General features: G+C 42.6%; 1 protein-coding gene across 1 annotated transcript in view; it reads right to left on the bottom strand.

The window, feature by feature from the left end:
- Window positions 1–1,932: 1,932 nt before the first annotated feature.
- The window catches only part of pleca (plectin a), a 43,742-nt gene continuing 20,257 nt past the window's right edge, over window positions 1,933–25,417 (bottom strand). Inside the window, 40 exon segments of the mRNA XM_034544964.1 lie at window positions 1,933–2,492; window positions 2,494–2,819; window positions 2,821–2,928; window positions 2,930–3,004; window positions 3,006–3,070; window positions 3,073–3,315; window positions 3,318–3,755; window positions 3,758–3,781; window positions 3,784–3,880; window positions 3,882–3,899; window positions 3,901–8,574; window positions 9,176–10,075; window positions 10,077–11,771; window positions 11,773–11,874; window positions 11,876–11,955; window positions 11,958–12,525; window positions 14,448–14,546; window positions 15,361–15,465; window positions 15,543–15,626; window positions 15,842–15,997; window positions 15,999–16,198; window positions 16,316–16,452; window positions 16,542–16,719; window position 16,843; window positions 16,903–17,060; window positions 17,756–17,875; window positions 17,878–17,938; window positions 18,892–19,018; window positions 19,113–19,267; window positions 19,515–19,552; window positions 19,555–19,662; window positions 19,816–19,945; window positions 20,854–20,949; window positions 21,062–21,166; window positions 21,254–21,415; window positions 21,620–21,697; window positions 22,237–22,579; window positions 24,194–24,348; window positions 24,429–24,522; window positions 25,118–25,245. Coding sequence (XP_034400855.1) covers window positions 2,372–2,492; window positions 2,494–2,819; window positions 2,821–2,928; window positions 2,930–3,004; window positions 3,006–3,070; window positions 3,073–3,315; window positions 3,318–3,755; window positions 3,758–3,781; window positions 3,784–3,880; window positions 3,882–3,899; window positions 3,901–8,574; window positions 9,176–10,075; window positions 10,077–11,771; window positions 11,773–11,874; window positions 11,876–11,955; window positions 11,958–12,525; window positions 14,448–14,546; window positions 15,361–15,465; window positions 15,543–15,626; window positions 15,842–15,997; window positions 15,999–16,198; window positions 16,316–16,452; window positions 16,542–16,719; window position 16,843; window positions 16,903–17,060; window positions 17,756–17,875; window positions 17,878–17,938; window positions 18,892–19,018; window positions 19,113–19,267; window positions 19,515–19,552; window positions 19,555–19,662; window positions 19,816–19,945; window positions 20,854–20,949; window positions 21,062–21,166; window positions 21,254–21,415; window positions 21,620–21,697; window positions 22,237–22,579; window positions 24,194–24,348; window positions 24,429–24,522; window positions 25,118–25,245 — 12,552 coding nt within the window. The 3' untranslated portion in view covers window positions 1,933–2,371.

Here is a 25,417-nt window from a genome sequence, read left to right as displayed (position 1 = left end):
TACAGTCAGCTTTTGCAGAGACGTATCACATATTTTACTATGATTTATGAAAGGTTCAAACGGTCAGCTGCATCATTCCTAAATATTTATCTTCCTAAAAGTGCTTCTTTTTTTTCAGACAAACCTGAATTCTTTTCATTTGTGCTGTGTGCCAACTTCATTTAATAATAACCAGTAACATATAGACTGATATTTACATATATGAAAAATAGCTCACAATTATAACAAAAAATATTAAAATATACGTTGTGGTTGCAGAGATGCACCCTCTTTAGTTTGGGTATGCAATTTTCGAGCAGTTCTAATAAATAAGTTTGTTTTTAATATCACTAAAGTGGAGCTATTCTTGTTGGCTTTTAGTGTGCTGCCATCTACACATTAAACACATATTTATCGGATTTAAAGCCAACATGATCTTTCAAAATGTAACAATAAACCAGAGAGAAAACTTTAATTTTCATGTTTATTTACATAGCGTACGGTGTTACAATAAAATTCCATGTCACCATTTTATTATAAATACACCCTTTTCGAAAAGGTTTGACAACCCTCATTAAAATACATCCTTCAAACCTTTTGAAACATAATCGTAAAACAAATTCTTTAATGTATTCCACTATTTTGTGTTTGCACCTTTTTAGATGTTAGTAAATCATGCAAAGCAGAAATAAAGAGTAAGAAAATAAAATGATAAGAGATCACATGTGTTACTTTACAAAGGAGAATTAAAATAAGTATATGCTGTGAAAAATACAAATTCTGAGTCTGTGGCAAAGCTTAAAGATCTTTCTCAATCGTCAGTGTACAGTACATATATTACATTACTATCTGTGTACGGTGGGGGATTTAATTTGAGCTATTAAACACCTAAACATTACATTGTAGCCCTGTGTGAATATTACATTGCTGACACTGACATGAACAGTTATTCTAAAGTGTGTGACATACTGTAGTCGGACTGTAAAACAGGCTCACCTGATAGCACAGTACTTATACCAGTACGGGTAGCGTTGCTCTTTCAGTCATGCATCAGCCAGTTTGCAGAGTAACCACTGCATCTTGTTATAATACTCAACTTCCCATTGAAGTGTTTCAGAGTATTTTGCAGGCATTTACAAAGCATGGTATAGGCCTTTATATAAGTTCAAGATTAGAATGAAATGTCATATGAGCAATTGTGTTTTTGTAACTGTTATATTAAAATCATGGACAAAGTCCGACGTTAATGCCAGGGGAACTGGAGATGAACTGTGGGGACGATGTCTGAAACAGAAGAATTCAACATTGAACAACAACATTAGACTTTGGAGTTCAGAACCGAAATGACACAAACGTACCCAGAAATTGCACTAAATTGAGACATAGTTGAATCTTTTGTAAACGTACCCTTTTAAAGCTTCCAGAGAGGCGGGGCCTTGTATGATGTCTCGGTCAGATGGTGTTAATGGTCATAATAGGCTACATAATCCTTCCATTCATTGGATCTTGCTCTTTGAGGTTCATCACAGGGTTAGCATGTTGCTGTAACTCCAGGTTATATGACAGACAACTGGGAATGGAGTAGATAATGGGGAGTATATGTGGAGCCAGGAGAGAAAAGATCTTGAAGCTTGGCATTCTTAAAGCAGACACTCTTAGTGTGTATTCGGGGGGGCGACTGTGGGTCAAGTGGTTAGCAGGTCTGTCTTTCATTGAGGGGCTTGGTGGTTCAATCCCCCGCCCCTAGCCAATGTGTCCTTGAGCAAGACACTTAACCCTGAATTGTTCCCTGTAGCTGTGTCTACAGTGTATGACTGTAACATGATTGTAAGTCGCTTTGGATAAAAGCGTCAGCTAAATGACATGTATTATATTATGTGTATTATTCGTCTTTGGGAGAGACTCCTTATTCTGCTCTGCAGAGTGGCATTTATCTTTCTTTTGCTAATATTCAGAAATGTACACATGTACAGAAATGTTTGTTTGGTTCAATCAGGTAATAAGCAGTTCTAGTGTAACACGCACAATATTGTAAATAACATCCTGTTTGTGGAACAGTAAGTCGTTAAACTTAAAAAAAATCCAAACGAAAAAAGATACCATATACACTTGAAACCTTTGTTATAGATATTGGAAATAATAAACAGCTCCTGCGTATGCTGCTTTCAGTACGGTAATCAGAAAGTCTGATACATAGCAAAGACATAACTAAAAGTAAATGTGACACATAAAATAAACATAATTATTTAACTTGTATTAAAGTCCTGTAATAGCCACATGCAGAGCAGAATAAAAGTAGTCCATATTCCACTGAGAAGTAGGCATCTGGTGAGCACTGTGGCTTTTTAGTGTGTCCTTCCCTTAGAAAATCATTGCTTAACTTTCAAACTCATTAGTATCGGCGGCCATAACTTGGTGAACTATAGGAAGAGGACGAGGAAGAGAAGTTTGTTGTGAAACTTGATCCTGTGGCATCAAAGCTGCCTCTTCTGGAGCCCGACCTGGAGCCGGACCCGTGAGCCAGAAGCGGAGCCTGACGCGCTGACGCTGTAGGGGCTGTACAGGCCTTTGCTTGATTGGGATGATGCTTCAAGTAGCCGACAGACCTAGTCCCCTCCTCTATCATGCTTCCTTTCCATAGCATCCTTGTAAGAGATCTTCAGCTTAGTTTTAGGGCACGTGAGGTATTTTGAGTATGCACTAACATCTCGTAACTTCTGAGCAGTGCGTGCATCTAAGGTGCCTTTCTTTAAGGCCTCATCGATGGGGACTCTGCTGGTAGCATCTGGTTCAATTAATCCACCAGTGAGATACTGGACCTCAAGGAATCTCTGGCCAGCCTTCATAGTATAGCCAGCCTTTCTTTAGAGCTTGGGCTGCTGACATTTTGGTTTTGGTTCTAGGATCCTCAAATCCATTGCACGCCTTCTGTGCGAGACTGATGCGGTCCAACCATGATTTTATCCACAAGCCCCTTGTTCATTGCATCCGCAACAGCAAATTTCTCTCCCGTATTTGGGTCGACTAATACCTCCCGTGCAAGCCTGAGCTTCCAGCAACCTTTGACCTGTTATATTGTCCACAAGGTTCTGTGTATGGCCTCTGTGATGGACACCTTCTCTAGTGTTTCTGTGTCTAAGATTCCAGCCACAGGGCAAGTTTCCTCAGTTGGGTCGTTCCATATGGTTGCTGGTGCGTTGATGGAAGGGATTGGAGTCATGGGGTAAGAGGAAGAGGAGCCAAAGGAGGATGACCGTGATCGGACACCGCTCACATTTCCAGATAGCCTGTCTGCAAACTCTGTGATGGACAGAGTTCCTGCACGGTACTGATCAGAGCTGACTTGTCGATCAGGCCTCTTGAGATTGCATCATCAATGTCATACTGCCGACCAGACCTTCTGTCAGTGATCATGGATTTCACAACTCCATCAGATGAGGTGATGGTAATTTCCTCCCACTCACACTCCTGCTCTGCCAGCTCAAGATAGGTCTGGTGGTCAATGAGCCCTTTCTGGTACGCCTCATACACAGACATCTCTTTCCCCGTCTCTGGATCAACGATGACGACCCTACGTTTGCGAACAGAGGACTTGGATGATGTCTTCCTCTCGCGCTTCTTCTCTTTCAGCAGCAGGAGAGCGAGGCCTGTTTCTGGGTCAATCATACATCGCTCCATCAGTTGCAGGTAGGTGAGATTTTCCTCAGTGTTGGGGTCAAAGAATCCCTTTGTGTCATCGGATGGGTCAGTGAGGATTTCATTCATTTCCTCATCAAGAGGCCACGTTCATAGGCTGTTTCAACGGCAAGCGATGGCTCTGCTCTGGATCAATGATTCCACCAGTAGCAATTTGAGCCTCTAGCAGGCGAATGCCATGATCTTTCAGAATGAGGCCCTTTTTTCATAGCCTGGAATAGAGAAGATTATCTTGCCAGAATAAGGATCCTTGTAGCCGGTGACTGCTCGTTCAGCAGAGTGGAGTTTATCTTTAAACTCTGGGCCAACAACACCCATCTTAACAGCATCAGGGACTGTTAGTTTCAGGTTCTTAATAGGATCAATTACATATCCTGTGGCGGCTTGAGCCTCAAGGAGCTCAAAGGCAGTCCCTGGTCTGATCATGTTCTTCTTCATTGCTTGGTAGATAGACAGGCGGTCTTTGCTAGATTCTACAAACACACCAGCAATACAGCTGGTACCCTCCAGGTATTTCTTCACCTCTCTGCTGACCTCCTCCACTGAAATGGTACCATCTGTGAGTTCATCGTATGTCTTTTGGTTGATGATCTGTGAACGAAGCAGCTCATCCACAGTGATTGGCTTTCTGAGACCCTTGAAGAGAAGTCTTCTGTCTGCTAGTGAAAGCAGCCGCAAACCACTTGCTTTATCAACTCTGCATCTTTTCAGTAGCTGGGCGTAGGACTGTTTTTCATCGGTCGTTGGATCAGTGTAGCCTTGCACATCCTCAGTAGGTTCAGATATTCTGTCGAGTGTCTCCTTGTTGATGTATCCACGCTGCATGGCAGCATCTGTAGGGAGGCGGAAGTAGTAATCAGGATCAATTAATCCACCAGTGGCATTCTGGGCTTCCAACAGCCTCAAGGCATAATCCTCAGGAACAAGGTCCTTTTTCATTGCCTGGAAGAGAGAAATCACTTTCCCGCTGTACGGATCCTTGTAACCTGTAACTGCCCTTTCAGCAGAGAGAAGTTTGTCATGAAGTTCAGGGCCCACAAGCCCCTTGCGTACCGCTTCATCTACTGTTAGAAGTTCATCTTTCACTGGATCGATCATGAATCCTGTCGCTGCTTGTGCCTCGAGGAGATTCAAAGCAACTTCAGGTTTAATCTGTTTGCTCTTCATTGCCTGGTAAATGCTGATCTTTGGAGGATTGTCTGACATGATTCCAGCAATGCAGCCTGTACCAAAGAGGTACTGTTTGACTGACGGCATTTCCATTACCTCCCGAATAGTCATCATTTCTTGTTTCAAGAGGTTGTATGTCTGCAAGTCAATAATTCGAGCACTGTATAACTCTTCAATAGTAATTCTTCTTCTGATTACATCACATGACATGCTCTGCTCCGACTTTAGAGTCTCTCTTTGTTCAATGAGTTCAATGATGATGATAAGCATTCTGTCCTTTGTGATTTGTCCCAAGCGATACTGCTCCATGAGGCGTAGTCTCTCCTCCACAGGAAGCATATTTGAGTTCATGACTTCCCAAATGGTCATAGTCTTTCCTTCAAAACTCTTATGAGGGATCTCAATTTGAGTCTCAGCTAGATCTGTTTGGGCTTGCTCCTCTGTGTAGTGGTACGATTTCTCAACAGGAGTAGGAGCTTCGACCTTTGACAGAGGCAGGTAGCAAAGACCAGAGTTGGCATCTCTTACACATTTCTCCACCAACTGCTTGTAAGTAACACTTTCATTGGTGTTGGGATTGGTGAAGCATTTAACATCGCCTGAGGGTTCATTGAAGGACTTCGACATTTGTTTACTGCAAAAGCCACGCTGAATGGCCACATCATTGGGAACACGATGGCTGCTGACTGGATCAATGATCCCTCCTGTAGTAAACTGAGCCTCCAGGAGAGGAATAGCATGCTCCCTCAGGATAAGTTCCTTCTTCATGGCTTGGAATAGAGAAATTGTATTGCCTGTATACGGATCTTTGTATCCAGTCACTGCTTTTTCAGCTGAAAGAAGTTTTTCATGAAGCTCTGGGCCAACTACTCCATCCTTCACAGCATCATCCACAGAGTATTTCAGATTTCTGACCGGATCAGTTATGAAACCAGTTCCAGCTTGGGCCTCAAGTAGCGCAAGCCCAGTGTTTTGCTGCAAAACATTCTTCTTCATTGCTTGATATATGCTTAACTTCTCATTTGCATCTCCCATAGTGATACCATCAATGCGGTCTGTGCCCTGCAAGTACTTCTGTACTTTATCAGTTTCACTCACCTCTTTAGGTGTCTTTTTACCCTGTTGAATTTGGTCAAATGTAGCCTTATCAATGATGTTGGAATCAAGCAAAGCGCTGGCAGTGACTGGTGCTCTAAGGCCTTCAAAACAGGCCTCTTCCTTTGTTTTGTCTTCTTTTTCGTCAACCATTGTTATCACAATCGTTATCAACTTCTCAATTGTCACCTGCCCCATTCTATACTGGCGAATCAGCTGTATTCTTTGCTCCTCAGTGATGTATTCAGAGTGTATGATCTCCCAAATTGTGATTGTTCTGCCTTTGAAAGGGCCATAGTCCAGCTCCATGGTTGAATGGTTCAAAGCCTCTTTTGTCTCCGCCTCTGTAACCTGTTTGCCTTCTTTTGGCTTTTTTGCAGCCTTCTTTGAAAGAGGAAGCAATAGAAGTCCAGTTTCCTTGTCTGGGACACATTTCTCCATGAGCTGAGCATAGGTTGAATGCTCTTGTGAGTTAGGATCATAAAACACCTTTGTGTCGTCAGTGTTTTTGTTCAAGGTTTTGCAGATTTCCTCATCAAAATATCCACGCTTACAGGCCACCTCATGTGGGATGCGATAGCTGTTAACAGGGTCAATAATTCCACCTGTTGAGAGTTGTGCCTCCAGCAGACGGATGCCATGGTCTTTCTTTATGAGGCCTTTGTTCATGGCTTCAAACAGAGACACCTTCTTTCCTGTATATGGATCTTTGTAGCCACTGACGGCTCTCTCTGCTGACAGGAGTCGTTCATGGAGTTCTGGGCCCACAAGACCCGACTTAACAGCTTCATCAACAGGGACCTTCTCATTTTTGACAGGATCGATTACAAACCCAGTCGCTGCTTGAGCTTCGAGAAGGTTTGACACAGTTTCTGGTGACAGTAATTCCTCTTTCATAGCTTGATAGAAAGGCATTTTCTCCTTGGTTGGTTCATTCAGTAGTCCAGCAATGCTCGGTGTTCCTTGTAGCGCCTTCTTCACAGGCTCCATCTCAGAGATCTCTTTCACCGTTATCTTGCCATTACTCAGTTTGTTGAACAAGTCTTTGTTTATAATCTTAGACTCTAACAGTTCACTGGCAGAGACTGGAGCCCTCAAACCATTAAACACGTTTTCTTTATCCTTCTCCTTGTCTTCCACAACAGTGATGACAATTTTGATGATTTTCTCTACCGTGATCTTGCCTGTCCTGTACTGGCGAATCAATTCTCTTCTTTGCTCTTCTGTAAAATATTCAGAATTTATGACTTCCCAAATGGTGACGGTTTTGCCTTTGAACCTTCCAAAAGGCACAACAACAGTTGATGTACTGAACACGTCTTTGGTCTCCTGATCTGTGTATGTTCTCTCACTCTGAGCAGCTTTCTCGGTTACTGGTAATATCAGGAGTCCTGTCTCTGCATCCTTGGAGCATTTCTCCAGCAACTGTTTATAGGTGAGTTGCTCCTGAGTGCTGGGGTCAATGAATAACTTGCAATCATCACTGGGATCAGTGAGTTTTTGGTTCATGTCTGCATCAAACTGACCTTGCTTGTAGGCAGTCTGAAGTGGCACTCTATGGCTATTGATAGGGTCAACGATGCCGCCAGTTGCAAGCTGTACATCTAGGAATTTGGTGGCCTGCTCCTTTTCAATAAGTCCCTTCTTCATGGCCTCATAGAGAGAGATTCTGGCTCCGGTATAGGGATCTTTGAAGCCAGTGGACGCTCGCTCTGCAGAGAGCATCCGGTCATGAAGCTCAGGGCCGATTAGCTCATCTTTAACAGCCTCATCTACAGTGAGGAGTTTATTTTTTACTGGATCTACGATGTAACCAGAAGCTGCTTGAGCTTCCAGGAGCATTGTGGCAGTGTTAGGCGTGATCTTGTTCTCAGTCATAGCCTGATAGATGCTCATTTTTCTTTTGGATGGAGTCAAGACCCCTCCGACACAGCTCTGACCCTTAAGACATGAATTCACTTTATCAGTCTTTCCAAGGTCCTGCACCGAGACCTTACCCTTTTTCAATTTGTCCAATTCCTTTTTGGTCAGGACACCAATTTCATGAAGCCTTTTAGCAGGAACCTTCTCTCTAATTCCATCAAATGCAAACGGTGATTCTGCATCCTTCTTCGCTCCGTCCACTTCAACAGACCCATTGAAAACTTTCTTTGTTGTTCCCACCGTTGTCATGGCAACTAACTGCTCCTCAGGAACCTCATCAGTCTGGACTTTAATGTCCTTCATTTTGGAGGCACCCTGTTTGGAGGCGACCTCCAGAGTCTGAAGTTTCTCCCTGAGCTTTTTGTTTTCCTCTCCCAGGAGTTTTTCTTGTTCAAGCCTTTTCTTTTCAAGCACTTCCATTTCTTTCTGTTTGTTTTTCATTTCTTCTTCAGCCGCCTTTTGCTTCTTTAAAGCATCATCCAAAATGGCCTTCAGTTTCTTCTTCTCCTCTTCCATTAGCTTCTGCTGACGTTCTTGTTCATCTTTGAGAGCTTTAGCCTTGTTGACCTCATCCTCAAACTGTTTCTCAAGCTTTCTTTTCTCATCTTCAACAGCCTTTTCTCTTTTCAACAACAGTTCCTTCTCTGCGAGGAAAGACTGCTGAAGAATGGCCTGCTGTTGCACAATTTGTTCTTGTTGGGCATTTGCCATCTAATTGGAAAAAAGTAGAACAACATTAGTCAAATGTCATTGGATGCAATATTATTAAGACTAATAGTTAAACAATATTGGAAATATGCTTTCTTGCTGAGTTGCATGAGAAGACTGAACACATTCACTGTACGCTGTATGAAGCTCAGCAAACAGACTGAATATGGAAAGAAACATTTCCCTCTGTCCACAGGTTACTCTGCCTACCAGCATCTCTAAAGCTAAAGCTCACTAATTAACATACGTGCAAAGACCAAAGTGAACTTGACGGCCAGGCTAGCAGTTTCAAGTCTTTTTGCTGGGCTTACATTTTCTCTTCAGCTTTAGCATAGCCATATCAGTCTTTTTAAATCTAACTTTCTGTAATTAAGTGAATACAAGTATTTCAGTCAGTATTAGTGACCATTTGAACTCTGCAGTGTTGTGTTTTGAATGGCATTCATATAAATTGCTGGTTGTTACTATACATGTAGTGGAATCACATGAACTGCTACATGTGATTCCACAAATACTGTAGCTAGTTAGCATGTTTAACAGGACTGTGTTAATTGGAAGGGTTATGTAAATTGACCTGACAGTGTTAATAATTCATCTCAAATACCTCTTTAGATTTTTTCTGAAGTTCCTCTGCCTCCTTTTTCAGTTTTTCCTTCTCATTTTCCAGGTCAGCGATGGCCCCCTTTAGGTCACCTGCCTCTTTGGTGCTCTGCAGCCTCTGTGTCTCCAACTTCTGCACAACAGTTTCTGTAGTTTGTTTTTCTGTCTCCTGGAGACGCACTTTTGCTTCATCTGCTTGCTTTTTGAATTTCTTAGCCTCCTTTTCAGCTTTTGACTGAGCATCACTGAGCTCTTTCACCCTCAATTTCAGTTGCTCCGCTTCAGCCGAAACTTCAAGCTGCCTCTTCCGCTCAGCCTCTAATGATTTTTGGAAGTCCCCTGTCTCCTTATCAAGGCGCTGCTGGATCTGAAGTTTGTCCTCCAGTAGTTTCTTAGCTTTTTCCTGTGCCTGGTTCTTCTGTTTCTGGAGCTCCTCGGCCTCCGCTTTAAGTTTTGTCGCCTCCTGGATAGCCTGCATCTTCTCTTTTAGCATTTTCTCTGCAAGTGCCCTCTGTTCAGCCAAGTCAGACTCAGCGGTCTTTCTCTGTTTGGCTGCTTCCTCAGCTTCCACAGTCAGTCTGGCAGCATCCTCCGCCAAGCTCTTCATTTTCCCTGCTTCCTCCGCAAGTAGAGTCTGTGTATTATCTTTGTCTTTCTGCATGAGGCGCCGGTTTTCTCCCTCAATCTTAAGCTTAAGTTTCAGGAGCTCGTCCATTTGGATCTTGACTTTGGACAGTTCATCCTCCACCTGTGCCTTTTGCTTGACGGCATCATTTACTTCACCTTTAACTCGCTGAAGCTCCTCATCCAACACAGCTTTCTGCGTGTCAGTCTCGTCCAGCTGCAGTTTGACCATTGTAAGTTCCTTCTCAACCTGGGACTTCTGCTTGAGCGCTTGTTCTGCTTGTTTTTTTGTGCTTGGCCATCTCTTCATCAGCCTGCTTCTTCTGCTTAAGTGCTGCCGCCTCAGCTGCCGCTCGCTTGGAGGTCTCCTCCTCTGCTTCTTTACGCAGTCTCTCCGCGTCTTTTTGAGCTTTGGCTTGTTTGGCGGCTTCATCCTCTGCAGATTTTTCTTGCTTCTCAGCCTCTGTAGCTTTTTGTCGGAACAAGGCAGCCTCTTTCTCCGCTTTCTCTTTGGCCTTCTCAGCCGCTTGTGCAAGCTTCTTAGCATTTTCAAACTCCTCTTTCAGCTTTGCCTGAGCGAGGCTGTCCTCTTTATTCTTGCTGAGGACATCTTGGGCTTTCTGCTCTGCTGAACTGCATTTCTGTGCTGCCTCTTTGGCCAGAATAACCTGCTTCCCCGCTTCTTTCTCAGCCTTTTCTTTCTGTTTATTTGTTTCAGCAGCTTTCTTTTTGAGACGTTCAACTTCCTCCTGAGCGGCTTTGCATTGTCGAGCTGCCTCTTCTTCTGCTGCAGTAATCCTCTTCACCTTCTCCTCTGATTCCTTCCTTTTCTTCTCTTCCTCAGCAGCAAACTTTTTTAGTTTCTCAGCCTCTGCCTCAGCTTTGAGTTTGCTCTTCTGGGTTTCCTCTGCAATACCCTTCAACTTCTTTAATTCCACCTCTAATTCCGACTTGCCTTTTGAAGCTTTCTCAAAATTGATTTTAATTATGTGAATTTCCTCTTCAACCACCTTCTTTTGTCTCAGAGTTTCTTCCACGATTGTTTTTTGTCTCTCCAACTCAGAATCAGACGAGCTCTTCAGGTGTGTGATTTTCTCTTGTATGTCTCGTTTATGCTGAGCAGCTTGATCCTCCAGCAGCTTTCTCTGATAAGCTTCGTCTTCAGTTTTTCTTTTCAGTCTTTCGTTTTCTGCTTCTTTGGCTTTCAGGGCAATCTCAGCTTCAGTCTTCAGACGAGTTGCCTCGTTGATGGCGGCCAGTTTTTCTTTAAGTATTTTCTCTGCCTCAGCTCTCTGCCGCGCTGCCTCATCCTCCGCAGTCTGCCTCTGCTTCTTTGCCTCTTCGGCGACCGATCTCAGTCGAGTTGCTTCATCTGCAAGTTGTTTCATTTTCAACACTTCAGACTCAAGAAGCTGCTTGCTCTTTTCTGTGTTGGACATCGTCTGCTTCTCAGCTTGAATCTTCATCTGCAGAAGAGCATCCATTTCACTTCTGACTTTGGCCAACTCGGTTTCCAGTTGCTTCCTCTGGTTTTCGGCAGCATTCACCTCATTTTTCAGACGCTGGAGCTCATTATCCAACAGGCCCCTCTGTTGTTCAGCATGGTCAAAGTCGGCCTTTAGTCGTATGCATTCCTGTTCTGCAGACAGCTTTTGCTGGGCCACTTGTTCTGCAAATTTCCTCTGCTTTTCCAACTCTTTCTCTGCATTCTCCTTCTGTTTAAGAGCAGCATCTTCAGCTTTAGCCCTTTTCTTGGCATCCCGCTCAGCCTCTATTTTCTGCCTCTCTGCATCCTCTTGAGCCTGACTCTTCTTTTGAGCTTCCTCTTCAGCTTGCAGCCTCAAGCGGAGAGCCTCATTGGCTTTTTGTCTCCATGTTTCAAGCTCTTTCTCTGCTTGCTCCCTGGCTTTGTTCGCTTCCTCTTGTTGCTTCCTGAGTTTTTCGGCTTCCTCCTGCAACTGAAGAACAGTGCCCTGCCTCTTTCTTAAGGGATGCCTCCAGTTTTGTAGTCTTCTCACTGAATGACATGGAATGGGATTGCAGCTGTGTGGCAGCACTCTTTTGTGCCACCTCCTCTACGGACCTTGATCTGCCTCAGCTTCTCCTCCTCAGCCTGTTTCATGCGCCTCTCTGCCTCCTCTGCTTGCATTTGAATTTCTGCAGGTCATCCATTGCTTTTTGCTTTTGCTTGGCAGCCTCTTTTTCTGCCTCGGATTTCCGTTTCAGCTCATCTTCTGCATTCTTCTTCTTCTGAGTCTCTTCAGTCACTGCTTGCGAAGCCTCTCTGCGTCTTCTTGAGCAGCTTTCCCTGAGCTTCTCAGCATCAGCAGCCCTGTCTCTGAGCTGCTGCAACTCGGCCTCAGCGGTGCCTTTCTGTTTTATTGTTGTCTCTAACTGGAGTCTAATTATGTGGATCTCCTCCTCGATTTTGGTATGACTGACTAGTGCCTCCTCCAGCTGCTGGCTCTTGGACTTGATCTCTTGCTCAGACAGACTCTTCAGATGATGCAGCTCATGCTGTATGTTTTGCTTCTGTTTCTCAGCATCCACCGCGACATCTTGCCTCTTGCTGGCTTCTTCCTTCATCCTCAGCTTCAGCTCCTGGGCCTCTTGTTCTGCTTTGGCTACTGACTTAGCATGAGCCTCCGCCAACTGTTTCTGTTTGTCTAACTCAGCTTGTATCTCTGCCATCCTTTTCCTCTCCTCTTCTTTCAGTTTCTCTGAAGTTTTCTGCATTTGTAGAAGCAAAGAGGGATCAAAGGTCATTGAGAAAATGTTAGCGGTGTTGGACTACAAAATAAAACGTGTAGGTACATGAAAATGTAAATACATGAGAATATGTTACAGTTAATTGTCTACAAAGAGACCGTCTTTTAACTAGAGAGAAAATACAGTATAGGGAAATGCTTGTCAAGTTAATTTAATGTGTGGCACACAGAATGACACTTTACTTCACAACATCACAGCACGTCACTACACTTTGCTTTCATGCAGTTGAGCTATTTGAATCGATCGATGTTTTATATAATCTGTGAGACAACCTTGGTCACATTTGATATAATCAGTATTATATCTGACGGGTTTGTTATAAATAATAGAACATTATCTATGTAGTAGAAGCTTTCGTAAAGGTGTGATGTTGCTGCTTTTGAATATTGAATGTTCTGGTTTCTAGAGGAACGTTGTTGCGTTAGTCAGTCACCATTTGATATTTAGGGGTTCGACTCCTCCATCTTTACATTCATAAATAGCAGCTACCGTTAAATGTGTCGACTCATTGATATAAATGGGCAAGGAACAATAGATAATTAGCAGCATGCAAAAAGTAGAAAAAAAAGATACCCTTGTAGGAAGAAGAGCAGAATGATGCAGCAAACACAGCATGATTGGATGTAAACGTCGATTACAAGATCAAGGCACAGTAAACATCAAGAGACGACTTCTACTCTTCAGTAACATGGGCGACAGCAACAGGTGATCGACACTCTAAAAAGGAAGGTCCAACACTTGAGAAACCTGTCATATTGATATCTGATTATGCTCTGGTTTAGCACTCTTATTTCTGATATATTTGCATCAGCCTCTTATATTTATTTGCCAGTACAAATGGAGGGAAAAAAGTTTTACAGCTGAAACAAAAGACAGAAAAATAATTTGCAACCCCTTTGATAATCGGGGGGAAATAATTTGAGGATTTGCTGACTTTTCTTTGTTATATATTATTGCAAAACAAATATCTTAGTTTTTTTTAAACTTCAAACACAAGGCATTTCAAGATCTTACTTTCGACTCAAAACTGCATAGTTGTGATGTGCCCTTTTCCACTATTATAAAAGCGTGTTATATAAAAAACAAAAACATAAGTCCTTTGAAAAGGGAAAGTGCTTTTGTGACAGTTATTATATTAAAATAGTAGAAATACATATGATGTCTAGTGAATTTCATTAAAAGTGGACATTTACACTAGCAAAGCTAAACCTGATAGAAACTGGATGCCAATTCACTCAACTCAATAACAAAAGGTCTCCAAAAAATCCTGAACCTTCCCTTGACTACATACAAGGGTCTGACAGAGACGAATGACATGAACTGTGAGGTTTTTAGTTTTCTTTTAAATACCTGGTGCTTTGGGGTTAATTCATCTCTTAAGGGTGTGATTAATATTCATCATGACAAAGCACTGGCGAGCAGGTCGAAAGGATCAAACACAATAGAAAGTTAGAAAAGGGGGGGGGGGAAGGTAAAAGGTAAAGTAGATTTTAAAATGATATATCTGAGAAGGCAGGCAGCCAAATTGAAGTCTTCAAATCACAAGTGTAGGTGATTTCAAGAGGAAATAAAGAAGCAAATCCTAAATCAAGCAGTTGCAAAACGTGAGGTCAAGGCAGATGGCTGTACATATATGTACTGACTATGTGACATGATTAGACTAAATACACAGTGTAGGGGAATGAGAGACATATACTGTAGTGGGGATGTGATGTGATGAAACCTTTTGCTTCACCACTGAACACTGTCCTGTCATTCTACAGTAACCACACGTTTTGAGTGACACATGATTTCCCACACATTAAATCAGTTAACATAGTGGGACATTAGGCTTTTGACAGAAAACCTGCTCCTGCATGTCTCCAGAGTCTGTGTGTATTTACCTCGTCCTCCTCCAGGCGGCGCTGCGTCTCCGTCATGAACTTAATGTACTGGCTGGTGAGAGTCATCAGCTCACTGTAGCGGGTTCTCAGAGTAACGTACTGAAAGGAATGCAGTGAGTTACTTAAGAGCTAAGTGGGGTCGTTTGAGTTTCTTAATTTACGGCTGTGGACGGGGCAGCAACAAAATGTATTTTATACACCTATTGAAAAAAAAGTTGACAAAATATACCAAGAATATTTTTACCTGACCAGACAACTCTTACCGAAGACGTTTTCTCTGCTCCCTTCAAAGCCACACAACTTCAGTGCTTTAAAACTTTAAATTGTGTTATAACTGTCTGGGTACAGTGTCTTCCTCAAGGACAGCCAGACAGTCGGCGCCGGGGATCGAACCGCCAGCCTTGTTATTTACGGCCAAGTCGTTCTACCCCAAAAAACAATAATTTCACCGAGCAAAACATGCAAGTTATTGGTCTACCTACCTCTGCCTCGATTGGTTGGTTCGTGTTATCATGTGACTTTTGTTGAAACCAAACCAAACCTTTAAAAATACCAAACTATTGAATAGAGGCAGCGTGAGACCAGCAAATATTCTGCTCTTTTTGTCACAGGAGTCTGGTGGCTTTGAAGAGAGCACAGATGGATATGACAGCTTCAGTCTGACGGCAAGGTAAATATAGTTTACACTTAATACTGATATTGTTATTATTATTTGTTTTTAAAAATACTTTTAGCTAGTTCTCCCATCTGTCTCTACTGTAGGATGATGAATAAGTACCTCACATAACCCCACTTCAATACATCTGACTTATACCTTTTAAGTACATTTTTATGACAGAAAGACAAAAGCGGTAGCATACTCAACCATGGTAACTAGATGTAAGCACAGCTTTACTCTTCTCAGGTGACTTACCTCTTGAATGATATCATCAGATGCACACTCCATTTTGGGTTTCTTTAAAGGAGATGCAATGGGATCCTGGAGGGCTTTGTAAGTCAAAATCTGGAGCTCGTAATCCTAAAAAGGGAAGAAAATAATCTTAAACCAAGCCATTAAAAAAAGCTTGTTGTCAAGCTTAAAGTAGCTATACATACCTTGACTGAATCAATGTAAGCCTTTGCATTTTTCTGGCAATTTTCAATCTTGCCTCTATTATTCTCAATCTCTTCCAGGAGTTTCTGTAAGTATAAACATAAAAAACAGACAATGCTTCACTATTCAAAAAGACTTTTTTTACTTTTTCATTGCATATTTCACAATTCTTGTTATCTACATCTACTCCTCTTAATATGATCACTAACGGCGAGTAAAGTGCCCTCACTGTGACCACCAGAGGGCATAATGACCATACTTCCCTTTACCCCACACAACTCATTCCTTTCCTTTCCAATACCTTCTCCTCTGCCAGTTGCTCCTTGAGAGCCTTGCTGTCACTGATGGGCACAGCCTGAATGTTCTCCGGCCTCTGCCGCGCTCTCCGAGCCAATGGATGAGCACTCGTAGCTCCGTTGTAGGAGTTCATGTGGCGCCCGAGGATGTCGAGCTACCGCTTCCCTCAGGTCCATCTGAGCGAAAACGGCCTGCCAGCGATCCAGCAGGCCGTTGACCAGCTGGCGGTAATGCTCCAGCTCGGCGTCGCGCTCGCCGTGGATCCTCGTCATCTTGCGTTGACAAACGTTTGCCTTCTTCAACTCGTCCTGCAGGCGGTCGAATACCACCCTGGTCGGCCCTCCGCTTCAGCGTGCATCGCCTGTCAGATGGGAAAAACATCATCACCTTGACATGGAAGCAATGCAAGTTCCAGCCTCGGGAAACGATCAAGACCAGGGTATGCGTTCAATCATAGTATCCGGAAAAGAGGAAATACTCAGATGGCTGCGCTGGTCTTCCACCTCCTTCTCTTCGGCTGGCACTTTGCTCACATCGAGCAGACGAGTCTCATAATTCTTCAGTGTGTCTTCTGCGTCTTTAGTGTTTCTGATCACAACATCAATGGTCTTCAGCCTAAAATCAAAGAGGTTTCCACGTTAACAAAAAGAAGCACAATCCCAGCAGGGAATTCTCCGCGAGGCGCTCAGTCACAAACGCCTCACTTGTCCAGGTAGACGGAGGAGAGGCCGTAGACGTGGTCCATCTTCCTCAGCGTGACGTCTAGTTCGGAGCGCAGCATCGGGGCGGAGGCGGTCTGCTGAGGAGACACCAGGACCTCCTCGGTCTTCTCACTGATGGAGTTCAAGTCTTTCTTTAAGCCCTCCAACTCAGACTGGACTTCTGTCATTGGAAAAAGGGAGGTGGTGGAGAACTGATATTATAGCCAATAATATGAATATATTACCATTATTTTAAAATCAAATGATACCTGATGAGTATTGAAACACAACATTTATCAAGCACTCTAGAAATACATTTTGGTAATTATCTTTCCTTCCTGATTTTGTGTTATGTCATTGGTACCATTTGCTCCGCAGTCTTCAGGGCGCAGGCTTTGAGCGGCTCCCTGTCCACAGGCTGGCGGAGACGTGTCATTGTTCGACTCTCACAACCCTCCAGCCGCAGACGAAGGTCTTTGATCTTCGTCAGGTACGTCTTACACGCCGACTCGTCTTGCTCTCCTGGTTGGATTGGAAATAAAATATTGATTATTATAAGTTTGCAGAGAACACACACTCTTGATAAGTGTAATACGTTACAAAAAAAACTACACGGGCTTTAGTACAATTACTGTCTATGATTTGCAAAAGTATTAATGTCACATTGTGCACAGTACATGTACTTATTCATGCTTGATTGGTTCCATTTGATTATTGGTCACAGTGGTTAATTTATCAGTTAATTAATTAAATCATTCCGTGCTAAAGATTGAAAATCAGCTGCTGTTAAACTCATGCAGACAAGAATGCAACACTGAGTGAAGTTAGGAGGGAAACCAGAATCAGTGAGGAACATGAAGCTGATTGAGTTAATGGATGGAATGAAACATGACAACACAACAGCACTCGATACACACACACACACACACACACACACACACACACACGCGTTCCTGCTCATCCAATCAAAAGCTCCTACTGCACATCTAGCACTGTAACTGAAGCACCTTACCTGCTCTGGGTGGCACATAGCCTGTAATGTGAATCCAACAGTCAACTCACACTCAAATGACCATGACTGTATGTCAACACAAATGTCTGAGAACTGATTGGATGAGAGAATTGTTTTGTCCCATAATGTCTCATAATCAATGTTGGACCATGTTTAGGTGATGAAAGACCTCGCAGTGCTTCATGAAATACTAAACCGTACACACCTTGCTCTGAAGAGCTGACCATTGTGTTGTAGTGCTGGTTGGCTCTGTTGTAGTTGGACTCAACCTGCATGCGATCCTCCGCCCCGAACATCTGGGAGTCCTGACTGTCTCTCAGGAAGTCCTGTAGTGCAGCTCCAGGTTCCTCAGTGCTAGACGGTACTCCTCCACCCTCAGGGTCTTAAACTACGAGGGTGCAGATGAAAGATGGATATTAAATGCCGTTTGTTTATTTAAATAAATAATTGACAGTATAATAACAAGTAGACTAAGTATGTCTTAAGGAAAGTTTTATCCTTAAGACATACTTAATTTGAAGTCAAATTGATATTTGCATGGTAAATATGAAACAATATGTAAATATCTGTACATACTATGTAATACTTGGTTCAAATGAGGTGAAACAATAGCCCTGACCCTCATCATCTGAATTTAAGTTTACTTTAGCCCGAAGAGGAGCGAAAGAGAGAAAAAACCCTGTTCATTTTCTATGTCTTGTATAAACTGTATCCTCTCCTGTGTTTGAGACTTGAAGGGAACATTGTGGAGGATTTAGTGGCAGAAATAGACCGCATTCAAAACCTTTTTAGGTGTTTGGGCATTAACCTTTTCTTCCACAGAGTTTAATTTCTTCATGCACTCTAAACACAAGGTATACTTATTGTGGTTAGCAAGGTATGTACATTAAAACTCACCCGGAAGAAACGTACATTTTAGTCCTTTTTAAAACATGTGTTAGTGGACCAAAATGATCCGACAACAACAACCTGTCAAAACTCTTTTCCACCTGTTCTTAGGTCATAAACACAGGAGAGAAAACCATTAAGTTCAGAGACGGATCTTCAGAGTAACTGAGGGTAAATCTATCTGTTTCCACATAATGGTTCATTGCAGATATAAATGCAGCAACTAAAAATGATATTGCTTTAATATCATTACCACTAAAATACTCTTCTGCAATTCGCCAGGTTTAATGACAATGTAGATTTTGATGCTGAATATTTAAAAGTGTATATATGCATCCCTCTTGTCTTTGTAGCAAGTTACATTCAGTGTCACTGTGCTCCATGGATTTTTTAACTTAAAGGCCTCGTTAGTGCATTAGCTTTTCTCTCATACAGTATGCCCAGTGCTATTACCATGGTGACGTTCCAGGTCTTGATGATGGTGATGTCTCTCATCAGGTACTGCCAGGACTGCATGCTCTTCATGTCCACAAACATCGTCTGCCACATCGTCTGCAGCCTCTGGAGGTTTCCGTCCAGTCTGAGGAAGGTTAATGGAGATTAGCACTTAACGCCACACTGTGTGCACGTGAATTTGGACTTAAAGTAATGTAAGACAGCGACTCTCATCTCACCCGGCAACACTGTTCACAGCTTCCTTATTAGTGGGCGGAACCAGGAAGCAGATGGACGGTACAGTCGCCTCGCTGCCTTGATCATTCAGCACTCTCCACTTGAAAGGCTGCGAGTTGTTCAACAGAGCGCACTCGTCTCCTCTGTGGACCGTGATCTGGAGGAAGGTCAATGAAGATGCTCATGACTCAATCTACTACTTGATATTCCTGTAAATGTACTGATGTTTACCAAGAGAATGACTTCACTTCCTAAAATGCTTTTGAACTGCATATCATTAAGAATTGAGCAAAAGAATAGAATATTGAACAATAATTAAAACAATGATCAATTATGGGGATATCTCAAAATATTGAACAGAATTAATTAGTTAAAATAATAAATGTAAGAGTTAAGACGCCTACCTCCATCTGCTTGAAGTCGCACACGGCCTGGACGGGCTGTTGCCCTTTATTGCCGTCGCTGGGTTACGTGGTTTCAGCAGGACGATGGTCTTGGCCCTTCGCTTCAGGCCTTCCAGGTGAGTTTTGAATTCAATGAGTTGCTCTTTTTTCATCCTGGGAAGAAATAATGAATTCATGTGTTATGGTGTTCCATGCACAATTACTCTCGTTAAGCATTCTCTTGTCACGACAGAGCTGAAGTATGACAACGTAACAGTGTGTTGATGCGTTTGCTACATAAAAAACATGATGGTGAAGAAACCCACAGCTGCGTCCTGCAGGAGATCTTCCAGCCGTGTGACTGTGGTGGAGCGGTCGCAGGTGTACTTCCTCTTCATTGCGTCCTGCATCTTTTTGATCTTGTCCTCCGCCTCCTTCACGTCAGAGAAAAACTTGACGAGGAGGAAAGGGAAAGACGTTAAGCAGCAGCTTTGAGATCTCACCCTAAATACACAGGCAGCAACAGCAGGACAAACAAAAGGGCAACATGTGTAGCCTACTGATGGACAGGTGAGCAATGAGGGATACTAATGGTGCTTTGATTAAGTGAACGGACAGTTAACCAAAATGTATGATACATTTTTCCTCTTGCCAGAAGTGCTATTTATCAATCTAGAAGTTAGTGCGAGTTGCAGAGTGATATCAGCCGATATCGTCTCTCCAGTAGAATGGGACTACATGGCTCTCAAAACAAACGCAGGTATTCAAGATAATCTAAAGACCTTGTTGTGAGCCGTAGGAACTATGTTCTTTCTCCAGAAATACACACTCCCACCGTATCAACGCGCAGCATGAAGCATGAACCTATACCTGATACTGCTAGCTCACCTAGCAACAGTGAGCTAGCTAACCTTACTAGCTCACCTAGCAACAGTGAGCTAGCTAACCTTACTAGCTCACCTAGCAACAGTGAGCTAGCTAACCTTACTAGCTCACCTAGCAACAGTGAGCTAGCTAACCTTACAGCTTAATCAATGACCCACGCTTGCGTGGTGATGTAGTTATGTAGAAAGAAAATAGTTCCTACATGAGGAAGGTCTTTGGATTATCTTGAGGAACCGGGTCAGAATTACTGGAAAGAAACATTGCTGTTGAGTCTTGTATGTTTTGGCGCTTTGAGCACCACAAGCAAAGTGGCATGTTGGTCCATTATATTGGAAATAAGGCAGACATCTCTACCACTCACACCAAAACACTCTAGATTGATAAACAGCACGATAGGTGAGAGGAAGAATATGTAGTTTGGATGTTGGAGGGAACTTTCCTTTTAGCTGGGTCTTGTGAGTGTTAGTAACCATACCTGGTAGTAGGCGGTGTTTTCTTTCAGGTGGGTTTCGACGCAGCAGCACAGCTGGAGGATCCAACTCCACTGAGTCTGCAGAGCTGCAGTGAAGGCCTGAGCAGGAGGAGGAGGGTAAACACTCCGATTTAAAAAGGCTTCTAATAAAAACGACTACAATTTGATACGGTGTTTAGTCGTCAAGTGAGTCCTTCTCTAATCATCGTACCTCTACAGTCTTCCTGGCAGGGTGTCCGTCCCTCAGCAGCTTGTCTCCTGTGACCTGGACACCGTTCATCTTCTTCTCCCTGAGCTCCAGATCTCTCATCAATCCCTGCTCAGAACACAATCAGAATCACGTCACACTCTTCCTCAGTAGAAAGCACTGCTGGTAAACGTCATTAGATCATCGTCACCCTACCGAGTAGTTGTCTTTCTTGACTGACATGTTGGTGTTTCGTTCACTCCAGTCGTAGTTGACCTCCTCCTCCTCTTTGTCATTCAGCCACATCAGCTCTTTGGTGGCTGCAATGACGAAGGCGTGGAGCTGGTCCAGGTCGTGCAGACGGGCCTTAGAGGCGTTCTGCAAAGGGGCAGATGATAAACCGTTATGTTGCCTTTTGAGGGACTCATTCAGAAGTAACTGGACGGCAACAGAGCGCTAAAAAAATGACTTGGTGCTGTCATGCTTAATGCGGTTTTGAGTTTGACTTGATACTAGGAGCTTTAAGTTGACAAATATACTTCTTTAGCCAGGATCTCTTTTTGTGTATTTGTTGAAGCTTACCTGCAGCTTGCTGTACTGCAGCTCCAGCTTTCCCAGATACTCGCGATAAGCAGCTTTACTGACAGGTGAGACCTGACTCTGGAGGAGGAAGAGGCAAAAAGAAACATACAAAAATAGATCAGTCAAGATATGATGGTAATAAATTAGAAAGAAAACACTTTTTTGCCTCTTCTGAAGAGATCTTTTTGTTCTAATATATATATTTTATGTAATTATATTATTTATTACTAGGTTAATCTATTAAAATCTAAATTGTGTTGCCATTCATCAGAATGGCAACACAATTAATGTATATTATCCAAGACGGGATGGATGGAGAAAGAAAAACGGGTTTAAGGAATTAAATAATAAACCAGAAAAGGACGAGCGGTTTTAAATGGTTTCACTTGCAGATTTCAGTCCTTAAAAAATAAATAATGTACCATCATCCATGCTACTAACTTCATAATCATATATACATATTTTGTTTCACTTTACTCGTTCATCTGAGATGTTAATTCAGAGGTCTTGAACCAGGCTCCTTTGCTGCAGACTATAACCCAATTTTCCATCTCAGATCAAATATCGTTCTGCTCTATCACAAATATTTCCTAATGTATCACGACAGCTGTCCGTACCTCATCTGCCTTTGCCCTCTCGATCTTGGAGCGGAACTCCTCCACAGACTGGTGCAGGCCACGGTGGCTGCCCAGCTGGGACTCAACGGTGGGCAGGTCGGAGCCCCACTGCCCGTCATCCACCCGACGTTGGTTCTCCTCCACCCAGCCCAGCAGATCTTGGATGTAACGCATGGTGACCTCATCCAGCTCAGGCCGCACCCTCATGGGGGCCTGCTGCAGGGTGGTGACCTGGGCGGTGTGGATCTGAGTCATGGGGATCTGTGTGGTGGTCACACTGGACTTGAGGCGCAAGTTGTACTCACTTCGGAGGTTCACCAGCCTCTCATGGAGACGATACACTCTAGAGCCAGAATAAGAATAAAGAATGTCAATTCATTAATTGATTAGTCGATCAACAGAAAAATAAATCTACAGCATTTTTTAATCTGTTCATTGTTTTACTCAAGAAGAAAATACAAAATATTCACTGAATCCAGTTTCTCAACTTTGTGGTAGATATTTGTTAATTATTATTATTATTTGGGTTCCAGACTATTGATTCTGCAAATTTCACTGCAGTGACAGTTGATCAAATAAACAATTAAGAGTGCTGGAGGGATGATGTATTTTTTATCCACGGAATTTATCATCCCACTGGTTCCCTCGACAAAAAGGGGATTTTTCCATTGGCTTTTGGATTAATGCAGAAAATACTAACATGTTTTAAAAAAAGAGCCACATGAGCGAGAGCAAACATTTACAAGGACATACAAAAGCTAATTTACTAGAGGGGTTTCATTGATGTATTTTATATATTGTAGAACAAAACATTAAAATCTCTTAGGCGTGTGATAACCAAAGATCTTATTGTCAGGCATCTCAACAAAAGCTTATTCAAAAACAATTATTGACTACAAGACGAGGGAACTGGAAGTGCAAACAATCTAACTCGATTCCGGATAGGACTAATTCCTGCTGCACTCTGAGTAACTAAAAAGAGATTGGCAGATCAATTGATAGTGAGAGTAATCATTAGTTCAGATGAATTGATAGTGAGAGTAATCATTAGTTCAGATGAATTGATAGTGAGAGTAATCATTAGTTCAGATGAATTGATAGTGAGAGTAATCATTAGTTCAGATGAATTGATAGTGAGAGTAATAGTGAGAGTAATCATTAGTTCAGATCAATTGATAGTGAGAGTAATCATTAGTTCAGATCAATTGATAGTGAGAGTAATCATTAGTTCAGATCAATTGATATTGAGAGTAATAGTGAGAGTAATCATTAGTTCAGATCAATTGATAGTGAGAGTAATCATTAGTTCAGGTGAATTGATAGTGAGAGTAATCATTAGTTCAGGTGAATTGATAGTGAGAGTAATCATTAGTTCAGGTGAATTGATAGTGAGAGTAATCATTAGTTCAGGTGAATTGATAGTGAGAGTAATCATTAGTTCAGATCAATTGATAGTGAGAGTAATCATTAGTTCAGGTGAATTGATAGTGAGAGTAATCATTAGTTCAGATCAATTGATAGTGAGAGTAATCATTAGTTCAGATCAATTGATAGTGAGAGTAATCATTAGTTCAGATCAATTGATAGTGAGAGTAATCATTAGTTCAGGTGAATTGATAGTGAGAGTAATCATTAGTTCAGATCAATTGATAGTGAGAGTAATCATTAGTTCAGATCAATTGATAGTGAGAGTAATCATTAGTTCAGGTGAATTGATAGTGAGAGTAATCATTAGTTCAGATCAATTGATAGTGAGAGTAATCATTAGTTCAGATCAATTGATAGTGAGAGTAATCATTAGTTCAGGTGAATTGATAGTGAGAGTAATCATTAGTTCAGGTGAATTGATAGTGAGAGTAATCATTAGTTCAGATCAATTGATAGTGAGAGTAATCATTAGTTCCAGCCTTCATGTCAAAGGTTGTTCATCCTTAATGTTGCAGTTTCATTTTTGCACCTGCGATACATCTGCTCGGCCTGAAGGTGGCGTCCGTCTTTGAGCAGCTGAACATCATTGAAGAGGAAGCGGATCATTCCTTCTGCTTTGTCCAGGTCTGCATCCATCTCTGCTGCGTGCTGAGCAGGTCTCCCTGAGCTCAGCATCCTCACCTCCTGCAGCGCGCAGACAAACAACGTTACAGCGCTCGAAGGGTTCCTGGTCAAACTGAAGTCACTCAATGTTTGTGTCTCACCGTCTGCAGCAGAGTCTCCACCTGGTTGAGCTGCTCCTCACACACCCCGGACTCCATCTGGACCTTACTGACGACCCTCTGAAGTCGCTCCAGCCTGCAGAGGGAGAGGAGGAGGTCAAAGGTCAAAAAACACTTTAAATAAGGTTGACTAACTCACAGCTTCCACGGTAGTTTCTAGCTTCCAAGGTAAAAACTACCTGTTGATAATAGTTAGACTACTGAAAAGGGAAAAAAAGCACTCACTCCGTCTTCCGGCGGAATAAATACTTTAACTCGTATCCCTGATGCATGAAAGCCATTTTAGAGCCCTGTGTGTCCACTAGAATAGCGCTGATGTTTTTTAGAACTCCACAGCCCGTTAAAAGCAACGCCCTGATAACCTTGTGATTAACGACACATTTTTAGGTCTATCAGATGACCATAATATTTTTGTAAGATGGTTGCCGTGGTGAAGGCCCAGTTGTCATGTGTTTGCCCTAATACGACTTTTACTTCCCATCCCACAAAGCCAACCCAGTTTCATTTTATTGCCAAAGTGGACTTTATCATTAGGAAATGAGTCATCGTCATGGGCACACAGTAACCGGTGGGTGAATCATTTCTGATCTTTGTTTGTTTATTTAAATGTGTTTGCTTTGGCAACAGAGCATGTGATGTGTGATGAGGCTCAGATCTATTGGTCTACTCACCTCTCAAATTCGGTCCTGAGGAGACGTTCTCTCTCTAGTATGGCGATGTGCAGGCGACCCCATTCCTTCTCCACATCAAAGGGATGGTAACTTGGCGGCACTTTGACGAGACCTGCCTGAACGGCACCCTGCAAAATAACAAGTAGATTAGGGCTGACAATTATTTTCTTTAATGGCGTGAAAAATATCAGAAAGAAGTCGGGAAGAAAATCCCAAAACCCAAGTTAACATATTCAAATGTGTTGTTCTGCCCAACCGTTGACAAAAGAGCTGTAACTCGATGCTTGAACAATGACTGCA

Source organism: Cyclopterus lumpus, chromosome 11, assembly GCF_009769545.1.
Source record: "Cyclopterus lumpus isolate fCycLum1 chromosome 11, fCycLum1.pri, whole genome shotgun sequence".
Taxonomy (NCBI): domain Eukaryota; kingdom Metazoa; phylum Chordata; class Actinopteri; order Perciformes; family Cyclopteridae; genus Cyclopterus; species Cyclopterus lumpus.
This window is presented reverse-complemented; position numbering and strand designations above follow the sequence as displayed.